The following is a 17552-nucleotide window of genomic DNA, read 5'->3' on the forward strand; positions in this document are numbered from 1 at the left end:
TCTTACGCTAGCTGTTTTTATTTTATTATTTTTATTTTATCTTTATTTTTCCCTTCCATTCCTTTATAAGGAAATTAGTGATTTTGTCTATAGGAGTTTTTGTTTATAAGAGTTTTGTTTATAAGAGTGTTTCTATTAAGAGTTATCTGTCCTTTTCCTTTGTATCTACCTGCGTTGCAACATAAAAATGTCCCCATGTGTGGACAATAAAGGAGTATCTAATCTTATCTTATTTGAAAGAGGAAAAACACACACACAAAAGCAGCTCATCTTATTTAACAGAGACTGGGATGTAGTTTATGTTGCTCTGTTTGCTTGTAGGAAACAACAGTGTCTAATGGGAGTAGGAACTGGGACAATGCACTTGTTCAGCTGCCAACCGGTCATGACCACAGGCTACACACAGAGCCGCCTGTTTCAGAAAGCCATCTGTTTATAAAAGATCCATCACAAGAGGTTTCTCATCAGTGGAACCAGGGCTTTAATCCCTGTTGTTTGAGACCAGTCAAGAATGACATGGGACTTAAAATAGTTTATTCTGAGGGGTTGGCTCATTCACATTAGTCTCACACAAATGAAAAAAGAATCAGATTTACCAACATTTAGATTAGCCTAATGGTAAGTTAACATTGATTTATAACATACATGTTTAAAAGTTGGTTGTGCATGATTGAAGAGGGGAAAAAAAAGCTTTAACATGTCATATTTTTTTCTTTGATTTCCTTCCCCCTCTCCCTGCATCTTCTTGATCTCGCTGTCAGTGGTGGAGTGCAACCCTGGTGTTGTGAAATAGCCGGGTTATAGGCGGTGTCTGTCATCGGCCTGATTCACAACACCAGCTGCAGCACACACACCAGATTCACTCGATACATGCCGTCTTCCGATGTCACATGTCAAGGCAATGTGTGAAGTCTCCAACACAAAGGGTACACACTCACACACACACACACTCACAACCTTTCACTGTCCATGGCCTTAAGCAAACTCCACATGCCAGTACAGTATATGGAGCAGCCAACACAGAATGAGCCTCCATCTGTCTCCTTCAGGCCAGGCTCAATGACCAACAGTGGACTACAAACTACAAGAAAGGCTGGTTGGGCGTGGGCATGTACCTTAAAGGCTTTCTTCAAATGATCATCACAATTTGAAATATAAAACCAAATACAAACTATGATCTGAGCCAAAAAACTAAACTAATAGAAACTAGATATCTTACTTTAAATGTTTTAGTCAGAAGTCAATACTTCCCAGGCCTATTCCTCAAAGAAGACTGTTTGGTAAAAATATTGTAACTATTCAGTATTCTTTATTTGGAATGATACGATCTAATAATAGGATTGTGATGACCCATATTTTCTGCAAAGCACCTGTGTAAGTCATCCATTAAAATATATGAATAGCATATCTTGTCTATAATAAGATCAAGTTAATACAGCACACCATAAATGGCACATAAATATGGACGTACCATGTTTTAGTGACATAAATAAACAAATAATAAAAACAAAACATGAAAATTGACAACAGAAACAGAATTTTCTTTTATTCCAAATTATGCAAACTGAATTGAACAATAAGAAAGGATGACGTGAACATGAGTTAATTCAAAACAGCTATAAAATGCTATGTTTTTTTTGTTTTAAAAACACATGAATGATTCGTGTTTTGTCTCAGTTCATGAGTAATTCCATCTGCACCAGCCTTGCATTTGTGTCCCCCGCCATGTTGTAAGGAATCATCCCAGCAAAGGTGATCAACGCCCTGGCCTGGTTCCGTAGTTGCTGTTAAAGAAGTCAAGTCTACTAAGTACATGCAAGCGTTACCGTCATATTCTTAAACATTTACACAGTGACAACATCTTTTACCGCATCTTTATCGTCTACGGTCCTCTGCGATCGTCCCGGCGTCCCCGCTGGCGCACCCTTCAGCCGCTTGTATTGGGTAAACAAAATGTTCATAGTGGCCAGCAGCACCTCGGACAAGTTGTAGCGCACCTGACAAAAAAAAACGGTAAAAAGTGAATGCGATTCCCTCAGCGTTTGAATGTCAAAAACGTTACGATGATGTTGCGTTACCTCGTCGCTGAAGTTTCTGAAGGCCGCCACCCTCTCCTCCACACTGTCCTGACTGAGAGGGAGAAGCTTTAAACGCTCCATCACCTAAAAATAACAGATTTCACCATTAGTTTTTACATTTATCTTCGTGCTAATTCATAACGTACTGACAAACATGGCAAACATACATCGTAGGCTCGGTCGACATGTCCCGAATGATACTCGTCGAAAAATGTCATCAAGTCCAGCAGCAGATAGAAAGTGCTGTTCACAGACTTCTCCCCCGACACACTCTGAGAACGAAACCTGAAAGAAGAGAGACCGCATTATAAACCTCTTCAGAGCACTTCGACTGCTTTTAACACTTGTCGTTTTGTAACCTCTCAGCAATGGCCAGAGCCGTGTTCTGGAGCCTCTCCTTGTTGGACTGGGGAGCGCTGACCTGGGCAATCACCGGACTCAACAGCCTGTTCATGAGCTCCAGCACCTTATCCGCATTCTACACAGACAACGGGACAGTCAGTGTGCAATCTACAATATCAAAACCCCACAAAAAAGCACTAATTCATCACAATAGGACTTACGCTGGCCAGCTCGTAGAGTTTGACCGCCTCCTCAAACAAGCCCTTGTTCTCCGCCTCAAGGGCCACTTTACAGACGATGGCTTTTGTATCCCCGGCAAACTTATCGATGACTCCGGGCTGGGAAAGGAAGATGCGAGAAATCGCTCGAGTTTCAGTAGCACAAGGTATTTAACCAAAACATTTCACAGTGCACAATGAGGCAAGGAATAAACGAACGAACAAAGTAGAGCTTAAAATGGTTTATAACAAAGACGCATAACAGCTGAAAGGTGTTTTACAAGCGCGAGAGAGCAACCTACCTTCCTGCTGCCATCCTTCGCTAACCTCCCCAGCAGCATGTCAAACTGGAACAGACAAAGTCACAGCATGCAATACCGTTTGAAATGCAAATATAAAACCGAATTGTGATAAATCAAACTGTAATGACTAAAGTTTTATCAGTTGCCCTTGTATAATAGCATCACTCACCTCACGGCTCTCAATAACAAGTTCGCTTACACAACGCATAAACATGTTTTCTCCTTGGCTGTCCTTCTCGTTGCTGGTCAAACGCAAAAATATAAAAGACGTAAGAGCGGACAGGCATTTTCTTTACAGTCACACGAAAGAGCGTCATCATCTTACCGCAAGAAATAAAAGTACTGGAGGGCTTCCCGTGGGTCAGTGGACTCAAACTTGCGAGTGTAAAGCATGAGCAGGCGGATAAAGTTGAGTCGGCGGACCATGGGGGGATCTCCGGGTTCCTGGCTTACTGTGGGCGAGGACGGACATTTTTAAGTATGTTTTTAATCGTTTAATGTTAAATACAAGTCTTACGTGCAACTGTGAATGAGGATTGTGCACTTACGGAGCTGGGCACTTTGGCCAGATGCCTTTAACAGCAGACGTAGCTCATAAAGAACCAGAGCTACATGGACGGCGTGGCTGCGAAGCCTCTCGACGCGAAACAAGAACACCACAGCTGCTTCAAACTGAGCTGTCAGGAACAACACCTGGAAATACAGGAAGGGCTGCTGGCTCGCCGAGAAGTGAGACTCTCCTGTGGAGACAAACAAGACAGAAATGTGAAGAGCACAACAATAAAAAGAGATCATTCAAAGCTGCACTTTTCATGTGGAGGGTCCGCTTTTGCCGGAAATGTCCCACAGTGCGGCATTAAACAAATCTACAAACGGAGACAAGCAGTTAACGCCAGCCGGTCATGTTACAGGTCAGATCTGTGGAGAGGCGACCTTGTTTACTGTTAAGTACTGCAAGCATGTATTTTTTAGCAAAATAAACTGTACTGAATAAATGCATGATACGTTTAATACAGCGTATACACATAACAATGTGTAACATTTAACGCCACGGCAGAAAGGTTACATAGTTCATCTTTAATGCAATCAATCAAGAAATATAACATTTGTTTGTTCATTAGTAACATTGAAACCTTAACAGCAGTAAAAACTTTCGTTTCTATAGCAACCACTAGTGTGTAAAAAGGAAAAGAATAGTGCAGGTACTTAGTCATCAACTTTACTTTTTTAATTATAATTCTTAATCCTCTTGCTTGCTAAAAAGTGTGAGGAATAGAGCAGGGTGGACCATGTCAGCCATTTTAGAGGCTTATCTCAAACTCACAGCCCTTTAGTTCAAAAAGCGGGAGCGTACGGGAAAAGAGAGGGAGAGAGTGATGAGGAGAAAGGATGGAGGAGGAGAGATAAGAGTGTGGGAGTATGCAGGCTGCAGCAGTGTGCAAACAAGAAATCAGGAAGGACAAATCTACTGAACAGCATGTTGGAAAAACAGGGTGGGGAGGAGGAAGGAGGAATTCAAAAGATCAGGTACAAAGGAGAAAAGAGGAACAGAGATGTACCAGTGACAAGCACAAGGGGACTAAACCAGTTGGCAAAGACTGACTGACAGTATGCGAGAGAACTGAAGAGAGGCTCCGGGCTTTGTGTCCTGCTGTGAGGCAAGATGGAGGACAGCAAGGAGCAGAGAGGGAGCGGGGCGGCCGAGAGTCGGAGCACGCCGCTGCTGCCGGCTGTGCATCAAACAGAGCAGAGTGAGAGGCGGAACGGACGAACACGAGCACACAAGAGTGCGGCCTTATCTGGACAGAGCAGGAACGGGCCAATAGAGCAGGCAACGCCCAGGGGAAAGAGCAGTGCGGTCTAAATCTGTGCTACACAAGGCCCACGCGCTCCCCGTTTTCACAAGCCAAGGTCGTGCGAAATGTTTAGCCTTCAGTTTTTAATATCTATAAAAACGTGAGCATTTACCTCTACCAAAATAATGACAGGTGCACGATGTCATTTCTTTTTTTCCAATTAAAACAGGTGTAATTTAGTTAAATGCAAGATAGATGGCACACAGATGCCGTTTAACGCCATGCTGTGGAACATTGCAAGCAAAGCAATAAAATCTCCATGGAGAGGAGCAAAAAAACACACATTTAATTACAGAAAAAATAAAAATGTGTTACCGTAGTCTTCAAGAAGCTGTTTTTGCAACTGTGGGAGAGTGAGTCGGTCCTGTGAAGCGCTGCTGTTGTTGTCTTCAAAACACACTTGGTTCAACTGTTGGGGAGAAGAGCATTTACGTAAACCAAGACTCAAATCTACGCTCTTTCGAAAATTAAAACAACTCGCTGAACATAATAAAAAATACAGCTATAAATCCGCAGGTTTATTTTTAAACGGTGATAATTTGAGGCGCACCTTAAGCCAGAGATAGTCTTCGGTCTTGTCTGCCACCTCCCCATGATTGTCACTGATATCACATTTACCAATCAGGCAGTAAACAGCTCTCTTGTATGGATCAGCACAGTTCCTCAGCACTCTGCGGTAGTGAAGGCGAAGTTTGTTTTCTGATGTTGGCGAAAGCCTAAGACAAGTACATGTAGGAAACAATTAAAAGGCATTAAAGAGACATTTAACGCACACAAAACGGACACCAACAATCAAGTTGAGGGAAATACTGATACACTGATAAGGCAAGTTAACGTTGAAATGTTTCTTGAATCTGATGAGTTATAGTTTGCTTATGTAGTATTTAGATTTGACAAGGAAGAAAAAGTAGACCCTCATACCGCTTTTCAGTGCTGTGCGCGTACTCCTGAAACCAGGTCTTGAAATCTCCGAGCTGATGCTGCACTCTGTTCACCACCTGCAGGGCCGCGTTCAAGTCTCCACAGCGTAAACAGTAGTATATGACGGCCCACACGGGATGGCCCTCAATCTCACCGTCCTGTAAAGTGTAGTATGGTTAATCTTTTTTTTTTTTTTTTTGCCACATAAACCAGTCCTTTTGTGTTTACCTGCATCCCGGGCAGTGGTCCCGGTAGTTTGATGTTGAGAAAACTGCGGACAAGCTGGTATGTTCCTGGCACTCCTCCCAGTTGGGCTTGATGAAGGTTTCCATACACAGTCACCATTGTGTAGTTTTTGTAGCTACAAATAAAAAGGACAACATTCACACATAACACAAGTACAGACAACATTTAATGCTCCTGGTAAATGACAATACAAATAACTACCTATTTTCTAAAAAACTGAGGGCCTTTCTGACAAAAGCAGACTGCATTTCCACTGAAGTACGGCTTTTAAGAGTATCTTTGGCAGGAACAAGCAACACATCAGTCATCTGCTTCACCATGGACCAGAGGTCTGACACGTTCTGACAAAAACAAATGAATTAATATATTATCTTAATATGGATGTAGTCATGTATTATTACATTGTATGTAGATACAATGTGTCTAAAGCACAAACACAAGGTTTACCTTGTCGTCAAGACTTTCTGCGACTGCAGCACACAGGTCACCCAGATTTGGCTGTATGTGGCCATTCACTATTTCTTCATTGAAAATGTAGATCTGTAAAAGGGTAATAGGCAAGGCAAGTGTGTTTGTAGAGCACAATTCGTACAAATTTCTATTAATTCAATGTAAATATTTGCTGACATGAATCATATATTTTTGCCGTGCTTAGTGTGATCCGCCAGATGGAAAACCATCACCCTTGTTTGACCGTCCCTAGACATCAACGCGCTATCTGTTTCTGCACACATCTGTATCTTTTACGGCGACTCTCGCATCGACGCCTCCACCTGATGTGTGGAGCTTTTGTATCTTTAACGACGGCCCCGGTCTCGTCTGCCCCTCCCTAGATTTAGCTTTAGCTAAACTAATTGTCTCAGACAAAACCTGACCAAAGCTTTTAGTGTTAAAATTATTGATCAGTGGCGAGGCTCTTCCTGGTCTTTGCAGTGGCTTTAGTGCCGACTGACACAAGCATGTGTTCTAACCCTCTCCCCGTGCTCCTGCTCTGCGGCTGCACTTGGACACTGGCACAATTATTTACATGTTCAATTGTAAATGTGACTAAATACCGGTAGTAGTTTTAGAATTGTAAAGAATTTCCATAAAGACCTTTTCATTTTTAGAAATTTAAAAAGGTTCTAATTCCTGGCTATCCGTCAAATAGTTTAAGTAAAATCACAAAGACATGACAGAAATCACAAATCACAAAACAGTTTAAAACATAAAAGAGAAGAGTGCAAAGAACTAATAAAAGCATAATGCACTATCCAAACCTCATCATCACGATATACATCTATGCCCATCGAGTGAAATGGTTCACAACCAAAAATATCATAAAAAGTATAAAAACGTTCCAAAGATCATCAAAGAAAATGACAAAAACTAAACAAATGACACCACAAGCGATGTGGCGGCACATGGTCAGAAGCTTTGCCTCACGAGCAGTTCAGAAACAAACAAAAAGGTCAGACAGGATGGCGACAAAGCTACATAGAGAGAAAATACCCCACGTGCCCCTGTTTGTTCAGACCAATCAATATTTTTTGATTTGTCACGTCCCGCTTCACTGTGTGACCCCATTAAAGCTCCATAATGGGAACAGAAACGATGAGAAGCACAAACACAACTACAACTAAATTCAAATTCAACTTAATAATAGATGTCAATTTATAATGATGTTACCTGTCGTCCATAAGCCACTTCTGTACTGTCCAAGGCGCTTCTTCCAGGGGCGGATACTTCACTCACAAAGCTGGGCTGTCAGAGATGGTAAAACAATGAAGACAACATCAATTATCTGCTTAGCCGAGACGAACATGGTGAATGAAGCCTTTTCACATGCGATTTCTGGGACAATCTCAATCCTGGCACCACTGAAGACAATTAAGATTTAGAGAGGATTCAAAGATAACCTTGCCATGTACAAGATTAAACATTCAGAGAAGACTAAATTATCTCACACGTAAGCTATTAAAATCAACAATAGCTAATAGCTTTCTAAATGGGACAGCTTTGACAGACATTGCAAAACCATAAAATAATGTACTACTACAATATAATGTACAGGTAATATTGTTAATTTATTTAAATCATGACATGTAGGGCCACTTTCTGAGCCCATGTGTAGGTTTCTATGACGTACACTAACGAACAATGGACACTGTTCAGTCTATTGGAAAAATATAACACAAGCGTCGTCTACTTTATTTTTTATTTCTAAGATTTTCTGGCCAGAGGCTTTACATTTACTGGACAACTGCAGTCTCAAAGAGGGTAGAGACATTCGGCATTTGAAAACTCCTGGCCGGGAGGCGAACCCACAACGCAGAGGCTATAACGCACCAAATTTATACATTTTATCTTTTGTTTTTGAACAGAAAACATAGCCGGACAGACAATGACAGGTATGAGATGTTGCGCGTACCTCCACATCTTGAGTGAAGTCCAGAGCATCTTCCCCTTCCCCAAGGAGAGTATGTAGCACTCTCTGCTTCACCTGCTCCCATTGCACAAGCATGGACTCCCGGTGGTACTCCTCCGCCAACAGAAATGTCTGCAATCCATAGAGGTCACAAAAGGTTCCCATTTACGCTTTACACGGCGACAGCCTGACGAGCTTCTACTTTGTGTGTGAAAGCAGGGAGCAAATAAGCAGCAAATAATCTTAAATCCATCCATCTTAATCCATTTTATTCTGTCAACTGGACAAATGTTTTAAGAGTGAAAACGTCAAACTTCTGTCCAGTTGACAGAATTCCATTTTCTCTTACGATGGCTGAACGACCTGAACGACACAAACAAATCTCAAGTCATTTACCGTCAGTGCATTCATACAGACGACATTTCCTCTTTATATCAATTCTCACTCCAACCTCTGTGTTTATTGTGGTGTCTGTAGATGTTTTGACCAAAAATGACCCATTCCCTGATTATTAGTCTTTGTAAAATGTGTGTGCCGGTAGTCTTAGGCAGGCTATAACTTAGGCATAGAACGGTTAATTTTAACACATTTCTACAAATTCACAAGGGCACCCGAGTCTAATTCAACCCTCCACAGAGACTGGAAAATAAGATAATGGGATCATGAGATAATTAACACCCAGCTCAGGGAGTTCATATCTAGATTGAAAGTACTTTTACTGGGTTAATTTTGTCACACACGTCTCTGCACCTTCACTGTGCATAGATAATGATAAACGTATGTTATCCTACTCTTGAAATGAGCAATGGACATATCTATCTATGTCTATGTAATGCAAAGGCAAACACACATTTAATTAGCAACAAATAATTAAACAAGTACATAATAAAACAATTGTACCCAATATATAAAATATATACAATCTAATGCCACGATCAGGGGAGGTTCCTTCTTCCTCGGGGAACAGCAGCTAATTAACCTCGAGTCCTATTAGATCAGCGCATTAGGGAAGCCATTTTAAAAGCATTCCCTAAAGAGCCATTTGCTAGAACTTGAGTTTTAGAGATTCCTTCCTGTTTCAACAAATAATTGTTTTCCACTATTGCAAAGAGAAATGTTTCAATACATTTTATAAATCACATTCACAACAAAATACTGCATTATAAGCCATAAGCCAAGGCTAATACAGACCCTGCGGCGGGACTCCTCGATGGCCGACAGGAGAGCATTGTCCCTTTCATTCTTCAAGAAGCCCTGTAAAGAAAAATCAAACGTAAAACAATCTTATGTAATATCTGTTGAAAAAGAGATGATGCAGCTCAAAAGGCAACACAGAATAAATATCAGCAAAGTCATACTCTACATGAGCTACTGAAATACAATTGTACGACCACAGTCATAGACTTCAATCTGTATTTTCAAAATTAGCTCAGTGGTTCCCAAAGTGGGGTTTGGGACACTGTATTACATCTATTTTTTAAATTGAAAATTGTTTTCAGCAAATTTAGTCAGATAACATAATAAACAACTAAAATACAAACAAACCCAATTTTAAAATATTTATATAACTTGAAATAATTAACAATTTCATTTTACTGTAGGGGTCTTGAGTTGGTTGCATTTTTGGGGTCCTGGACGGAAGATTTTGGAATCCCCTGTCACAGTTGAAAAAGACAAAAACTTGCATGGGCCAAAAACTGAGCAAACATGGAGGAAAAAGGGCCCATAGCCGTTAGAACACCCTTTTGCAACATACGCGGATCCTTTTTCATGTTTTTTTATGTGTGACTTGGACAAGTATTCAAAATTAAAGTTCCTACACAAAATGCCCACTACAAATGTAGTAATACTCTAATTCTCAGTTTACATCCAACCTTCATTAATAGCTGTACCACTCTAAACAGGGGAGCTCACCTGAGAGAGAACTGAATATATGTAAATGTTTAGAAATGGAGTGGGGCAAGATCTTGTACAAAAAGACCTTACACGATCAAAAGACTTCGTCCCAATGGAGAAAAATCTTTTAGTTTAGACATACGACAGCTAAAGATTGGATTATTATTCATAGTTAATAATGCATTTAATAATTAGCTTTTATTAAAAAAGGTAATATACCATCAACATATTTATTGATATCAAATGATCTTATTCTCTGAACCCACCAAGTGCCAGACATTTTTTCTCGTCTCGCTCCATAAAAAGAGTTTGGAACCACGTTTATGCATTTGAGTATCAAATACAGTAGCTTGCTGGAGGGGCTGCAACTAACGAATATTTTAATAGTCGAGTAGTCAGAATTATTCAGCAAATATTTTTCTATTGAACATTTCGATTTTCTAGGTTGAAAAACGCTGACAGAAGAGTTCTAGAAAGAGAATGATTACGAATACACTATAATTATTATTAATAATTATTATTTTTATTTTATTATTATCATTGATGATATTCAGAAATTGATTCTTGGATTTTGACACGTGTTTTAGAGTTTGTATAGTCTAGATAATAGTAGTTACAAATAAACGCTGCTGCCCTACAAGCTAGTATCTTGTGATAGATTTGACTGCAATCATAATTTTAAATACATAAAATGCTTTACAAACCCACATTCATAAATACAGTACATCATACAGAAACAAAATCTGGAAAAACCATCTGCCTTTAGTACTTTTTTTGACGATAAAAAAGGTCATTTGAGCCAACGACAAAGGCTGAAAACAAAATACACAGAGAAAGAAGGACGCATGATAAAATGCTCATACAACTAATTCTTGCTGCAGTTCGCCTCTTTCCACCAGTCGTGCTCAGATAAGTGTGAAACAATAATCACATACGAGCATCATTATTAGACCAAATATGAACAATGAACAGCAAAATGACCAAAAACAAGAACAAAAACAAACTGACTGCAATATTTGAAAAGAAAAATGGGTTACTGACAGCGGCTTCGCTTCAAAGAACGAAGGAGGAATTATGTCCTTATTTGCCTTGACACAATGAACTGAGTGTGTGTGTGTGTGCGCGCAAGAGGACGGCAACCCCACCCTTTACAACGTCACCAACTGTACACAAAATATAATGTAAGCTCCGTCACACATGATTAACCCCTTTATTTCAAATAAATCATTCTTCTTTACTTTTTTTTATTCAGTCCATAAAATGCCATTCATCAAAAAGCAGACAAAAAAAAACTGTCATCGTGAAAATATAGAAACACATGTCCAATGGGACGTGTGCATGAGGAAGCAAATAATACTCACATTGGAGTGGCCAGCCTCCAGGCCGGAAGACAAAAAGTCAGGATGTGATATGAAACAAAATTGCAGTTTTTCATTTTATAGTCTACACTGAAGCATTTAGAAAACATGAAAGACCCTGGTGCCTTTCCACCGCTCTGCGTGCAGCGATGGAGCTCTCATGTTCGGTGGAAGAGGCATCCTAATCCACTTTCAGCATTTCCCTACTCAAAAGTGCACGTGTGACTCTTGTTCACAAGCCGGAGAACTGAGTAAAAGTGCCACATCAAGAGTCTCCGGAGGTGGTTTTATTGTCGAAGGATTATACCAACTGAGCAGCCAGACACAGGGGGGAATCCGTGAGAAAGAACCATGATTCATATAGATGATCCGTTCCTACAATCAGGTGATACCCCTCTCCCCCAGACTTCATGCTGCACCTCTCCCTCCTTCACTTAATCGCAGCATCTCTGACAGCCCACTGCCTCCTCCCTCCCTCCCACTCACTTTCCTACCTTTTTATCCATCCGTGCATCCTTTTCTCTCCTCCCTCCCTCAGCTCAATGCAATTATAGTAATGGATTTTTCAACCCTCAGTTGATGGCTTCCGACATCCTGTCTTGAAATGAGGCTAATCATGCTCTTAAGGGTCATGTTTAGTTAATGAGGGGTTTTAGCGGCACATAAGGGAGGGCCATCCTATAGGGCATATTATGCTCACTCCCTGCCACACTCTAAGATGGGCTCATATACATGCCATTAAATAGGCTATATTTGAATACACGCAGCATGCACCCATTCATAAAGTGCCATATAATATATAGACTGCAAGTGTGCAGCTACTACAGCGTGTAATCCATCAGCAGACACGCATGGACGAGCAAGCCACGTGCAGACAGCTCTACGCTACACAGTCATTCATGAGAAAGAACATGGGAGGAAAAAAACTGTCAGTAACCGTTACACTTGCATATTGTAGACATGGTCAGGGTAATATGTTCACCGTCCCCACAAAAGCGGTGTTTGTCTAAGCAGATGCTCTGGGCTTAACCTATTGCATCTGCAGAATGCATGCCATCAACACTGAAGGATAAATACACAGTTGGAGAATATAAACAGAATGCGTACGACAGTGAGTTCGCACAAAACGAACAGCTCAATCGCAAGACGAGTCAGATGGGAGAGTGAAGAGTGAGACAGTCGGATCAAACTAAAGCCAGTCGCCATTTTTTTGCCAGCTCTGCATTCGTTTTTCGCACAACCGTATTGTCATGCGATCTCTGCCTACCCTCGTTGTCGTTTTGCTAAGCATGGTAAATTTTGTTATGTGCAGGGTACGTTCTAATACAACACAGCCTTATTTTGGTTATTGGAAATTAGTAAAACACACAAATACCACAATCTCCCTATAGCTCAACCACAGACATAAACAAAGCATTGAAATGACAAAATATCAGAGAGACAACAAATTTGACAGTCTGATCATGACCAAAGATGATTTTAACATTTCACTGTATATTTACGTAAATGACAAGCCCTTCTAGCGTTTTATGGGTTCTTTATCTGGACATCTTTGTCTGCTGCTGATGCCTCACTCCATCGCATGACCCTCCTCAGACGATGCTCTTCTGCCTGGATGAACTCTCCCTGTGATAGATGAGCCACCCTCTATCACTCTTTTCCCTACGTGGACAATAAAGTGCACTTTAACTTAACTCCTGAGTGTTTCTCACTCCACTGTCTCCATCTGCAAATGGAAGTGTGTCAGTCCTGGACCATCTGCAGCCTGTCTGTCTGTGGGAGTATGATCTCTTATTCACTGCGGTTTGTACCCTTTCCCACTAGGCTTTTATAGTTTTCCCTTGTCAAGGAAAGCGGATCTGTGGGACAGTTATCCATTTGTTTAATTCCTGTGAACTTTGTTAATGTGCTAATAACTGTTTAATTAGACTTGTTTGTGCTCTGACTTTGTTAAATCGACAATTCTTGACGGCCCATCGAGGCAACTGCTGTTGTGATTTTAGGCACGACATTTCAGTGAAACTGTTTAGTTCTTCCCTACATTTACAATTAGAATAATTAGTATAAATATTTAGTCAAATTCTTCTACAAAATATGTTAAAATGTTATATCTTAAAATAGGAAATTACATTTTCCCAAAATAAAATTGTGTTTCATCAACCAAGACCAGGTACAAACCCTTTGAAGCATTCACCCAGCAGGGTTTGCCATCCAGTCTCTTGTCCATGGAAATATGGGCTTGTCCATAAACACCAAGACAGACGAGCACAGGTTGGAGAAGGGATTGAGCCACCAATCTTCATGTTATTGGGTGCTTCCTTTTCCTACCCGTTAGTCGAGCAGGACATTAAATACTTTCACACAAAAATGTATTCCATTCTAGTCACATGACAATTTTACCATTTGTCAATCGTTCATCAGAAGAATACTTTTCTCATACCTGAATGTCAGTGTCTTTTACTGGTTCCAGAGGTTCAAAGGTTGTGGCAGCACTCAGGGTTTCAAGCCTTTGTGAAATGTGAAATATATCCAACCCTCTGGAACCCAGGAGAATTGATCTGAAATCCAAAAAAGAAACAATAGAATACAACTATATTTTGCTTTTAATCCACTAGAGGGCAATAAAGTCAAGAAAATGTGTTGAAATCTGGAGCATCCTAGAGCCAAAAAGCTTTGAGGCCAATTTTCCTCTAATGAAATTATAACAAACTCGTCTATACGGTGCACTGCGTATCACATGACAGACTTTTGTGGAAAAACAGGATCATCAGTGTCTAAAAACCAATAAGAGAAGAATAAAGAAAGAATAAGTGTAGTGATAATTAGTGCAGTGCCTCGAATCACAGCAAATACATCTGTAATGCATTTTCTTTAGTCCGATGGTTGGCCCAAACTAAGCAATAAGAAAAAATCTGCATTTTGTACATTTACTTTTTAATGGTAGTAGAGGTGGGAAATAAGAGATTAGAATATCAACCTATTGTCGATAAAAAAAACTGTTAACCATGTCCTAGAAAAAGAGACAAACGAGTAATCTCCCAAAAAATGGGTGTGAAGTGATATTTCTGCCAATTTGTAGTTAAGTTTATGGTTCATTCACCTTGTGTGCTTTACTTGAACCTCAACCAAGAATTTTACAGGCACAACTTGGCACATTGCTGATTAAAATATAGTCTGATACCGGGCGGAAGCTCCTGATAAAAGCCTGTCCTGTCACAGTGTAAACAAAAACAGGCTTTGATCAGGAGGTTCTCAGACTTGATCCACAGACTGAGAACACTCTTGGATGAGATTAAAAATGTCTAGATGACAACTATGTTTAAATGTATATTGCTATCAGATTTGTTTCCCCTTGTTAAGAGGGCATGTTAAAACTAACGTCCGCTCCATTTATTGTAATGAACAAACATTGGTGTATTCTTACGCTTTGACATCAGCAGCATCCTGAGACGTGCGTGTCAGTGTGCGTGAGCGAAGTCTCTCTCCAGCCTGCTGAATCTCCTGCAGGTTTCTCTCAACATGAGGCAGCTCCGACACAGCTTCAGTCTCTGCAGCAAGCTGCTCTGCCTGCTGCAACAGCTCTCCAAAGCCCTCAGCGTCCATTCCTTTGAATGTACAAGTATATTTAAGGCACAGTTCAAAGATACAGCACAGACACTTTAAAAGATGGCAAATACATTCTAAATTCTAGAATAGAGGGAAAAAATATGATGGGTGATTTCAATGGAGAAACTGGGATTAGCCACAGAATATCACACACACAAAAAACAGAATATTTACAGAAATAATGTCCCACAATAGTTTTTAATTTCATCTATTAGATATACAACATTCAAACCACATAATAACCTTTTAGTGAAGCTCAGATATAATAGAAAATGTAACACAATTACATTCCTACCCTGTAAATTCAAGTGTCCTGCTTGTGTTGGAGAGTTCTATTAGTATTTAACGTCAGATCTGGTCAGAAATCATTCAAAATATTTGTTATGGTTTACTTCAAGTTGCCTCCATTCAGGAGCATTTTACATCCAACATGGGTAACATTTTTACAAATACATGATTAGCTAAATTGTCTGGTAAATAAAATAAATGTACAGCTTACAACCACAACCCATGACATCATCGGGAACCTTATTATCCACTTATTAAGACGATGAAAGTTGTTATAAACTTAACTATTGACCACAGGTTTGATTTATGACAGCTTTACTGCGCGTACTATCGTCCATCACATTAGCTCACCGTTCGAAAGACATACATGACTCGCATTTAATAACATGCATGTATGATTTGTATAAACCGTTTCATCTTTTAATCCAGTTTAGTGCTGTTACTTTACTTTACACACACAATCACAAGCACGCACATGCTAGCAGGCTAAGGTCTCATGCTTACCGCTCAATCGTCTTTCAAATCGGTGAAATCAGAATAAAAGGACAGATTTGCTACAAGCCAGATGCAAATAGTATCCTGTATTATTCTGAGAAGTGGCAATCATTCAATTAATTGATTTTTAAAAGAGTACACGAAGCATGTTTAACTACAAAGTGTTGTTTGCCCCGGTACTTTTGTGCCTTTTTATGATTGGACAAAACTCACCACGTGACAGGTATTTTCTTCCTCGACAACGTCATGTGCTAAAACAGTGCAGTGCCATCGTGTGGAGGGGAAGAGAATGTATAAAATTGGAACTATTTAAACAATTAGGGTGACACTAAGGGATCATCTCAAAATGGGTTGAAGCTGAAAAGACATTTTCGTCTCTCTCTTTCGTCCCCCCCTCAAAAGACGAAAGACTGGCTTCACATAAAATGTTAACGCGTTGATAAAACGATAGTAGCTTGATATATCCTGCTCACCTCTAGTGAACATCCCTGAACATCCTTTGGTAAGTTTATCAGTAGAAGTTATGAATTCTCCAAATAATGTCACCTGTCGCGCATGTTATTCGAAAAATATTAAGTATTTTCAGCTTCAACCCATTTTGAGATGATCCCTAAGTCCAGCTTTATATTTCTGTAAAATAGTTTTCGGCTATTAGGCGGCTAGTGTGCTTCTTCTTCTTCTTTGGTGTTTTATTTTCTATTAAGAGTGTTTTTATAAGAGTTTTGTTTATAAGAGTTCTTCCTAAGTCATCTGTCCTTTTCCTCTGTATCTACCTGCGTTGCAACAATGAAATTTCCCCATGTGTGGACAATAAAGGAATATCTTATCTTATCTTATGGCGTGAAGGCTGGCTGGTTTTCCTCCTGGTGCCTAACAAAGCCCAGTTTTATGTTCACAAAGGTATCTGGTCCTTGAATCAGAATCAGCACATGACCTTGTCGAGGAAGAAAATGCCTGTCACGAGATGAGTTTTGCCTTATCATAAATAAGCACAAAAGTACAAAACAACACATTATAGTTAAAAAGCTTTGTGTATTCTTTTAAAATCAATTACTTTAATCATTTTCTGATCTAAGTGATCCATCCGCGCTGTGTGAAAGAGAGGTTTTGCAGGTCTTTCCTTCCTGACAAACACTGTTAGCCCTGAACATGTGTCATTCAGTTTTCATAATCATGTGCAATATTGAAATAATCATGTGCAATATGGTTATACTCATGTACAATACTGTGACATTATGTCAAGCATCCCTGGTGCAATATTTTCTGTCCATATAACAGCTGTAAATAAGAGTTGTTATTATCATTATTATGAAGACTTTTTTTCTAAGTTGTCTGTTTTTGTGCCTAATCACACAGGACTGGATAAACGCTGGAAATTCCCCATTGTGGGACAAATAAAGGATATCTTATCTTATTATCAGTTTCATTGTCAGATGCTAGAGCCTGAAGATTGGTCCTTATGTTCCCTTGACCAAAATACCTGTAAGAGTTTAATCTGCTGGGACAGATGAATGGGGTCCAGCAGAACCTGAGTCCTCA

At 39.9% G+C, this 17552-nt stretch overlaps 1 protein-coding gene across 2 annotated transcripts; it reads right to left on the reverse strand.

Annotated features, from left to right (window-relative positions):
• Positions 1-1520: 1520 nt before the first annotated feature.
• nup93 (nucleoporin 93) lies at positions 1521-16226 on the reverse strand. Of its 2 annotated transcripts, XM_072434883.1 has the most exons (22): positions 16023-16226; positions 15049-15229; positions 14065-14182; positions 9562-9624; positions 8374-8502; positions 7632-7706; positions 6411-6503; positions 6165-6304; positions 5946-6078; positions 5718-5875; positions 5347-5512; positions 5112-5205; positions 3489-3680; positions 3266-3392; positions 3110-3182; positions 2941-2985; positions 2642-2758; positions 2438-2556; positions 2246-2363; positions 2079-2162; positions 1869-1997; positions 1521-1784 (listed from the first exon to the last, which is right to left on the reverse strand). In XM_072434883.1, exons 2-22 carry the CDS (start codon positions 15225-15227, stop codon positions 1674-1676), a joined length of 2463 nt encoding a protein of 820 aa, XP_072290984.1. In that variant the 5' UTR covers positions 15228-15229; positions 16023-16226; the 3' UTR covers positions 1521-1673. The 2 variants fall into 2 exon arrangements, with proteins under 2 accessions (XP_072290984.1, XP_072290985.1); XM_072434884.1 differs by lacking the exons at positions 14065-14182; positions 15049-15229; positions 16023-16226 and adding an exon at positions 11628-11860.
• Between the last annotated feature and the right edge of the window lie 1326 nt (positions 16227-17552).

This window comes from Eucyclogobius newberryi, unplaced genomic scaffold (genome assembly GCF_026437365.1).
Source record: "Eucyclogobius newberryi isolate DKJ021-1_F unplaced genomic scaffold, fEucNew1.0.hap1 SCAF_7, whole genome shotgun sequence".
Lineage (NCBI taxonomy): Eukaryota > Metazoa > Chordata > Actinopteri > Gobiiformes > Gobiidae > Eucyclogobius > Eucyclogobius newberryi.

Excerpts from the sequence above, each read along its gene's own strand:
- nup93 (XM_072434883.1), bottom strand. The coding sequence starts at position 15,227 with ATGGACGCTGAGGGCTTTGGAGAGCTGTTGCAGCAGGCAGAGCAGCTT. Across the intron at positions 3,393-3,488 it reads TGGCCAAAGTGCCCAGCTCC|TAAGCCAGGAACCCGGAGAT; the intron begins GTAAGTGCACAA and ends CCTCGCCCACAG. Across the intron at positions 2,364-2,437 it reads GCTCTGGCCATTGCTGAGAG|GTTTCGTTCTCAGAGTGTGT; the intron begins GTTACAAAACGA and ends CTCTTCTTTCAG.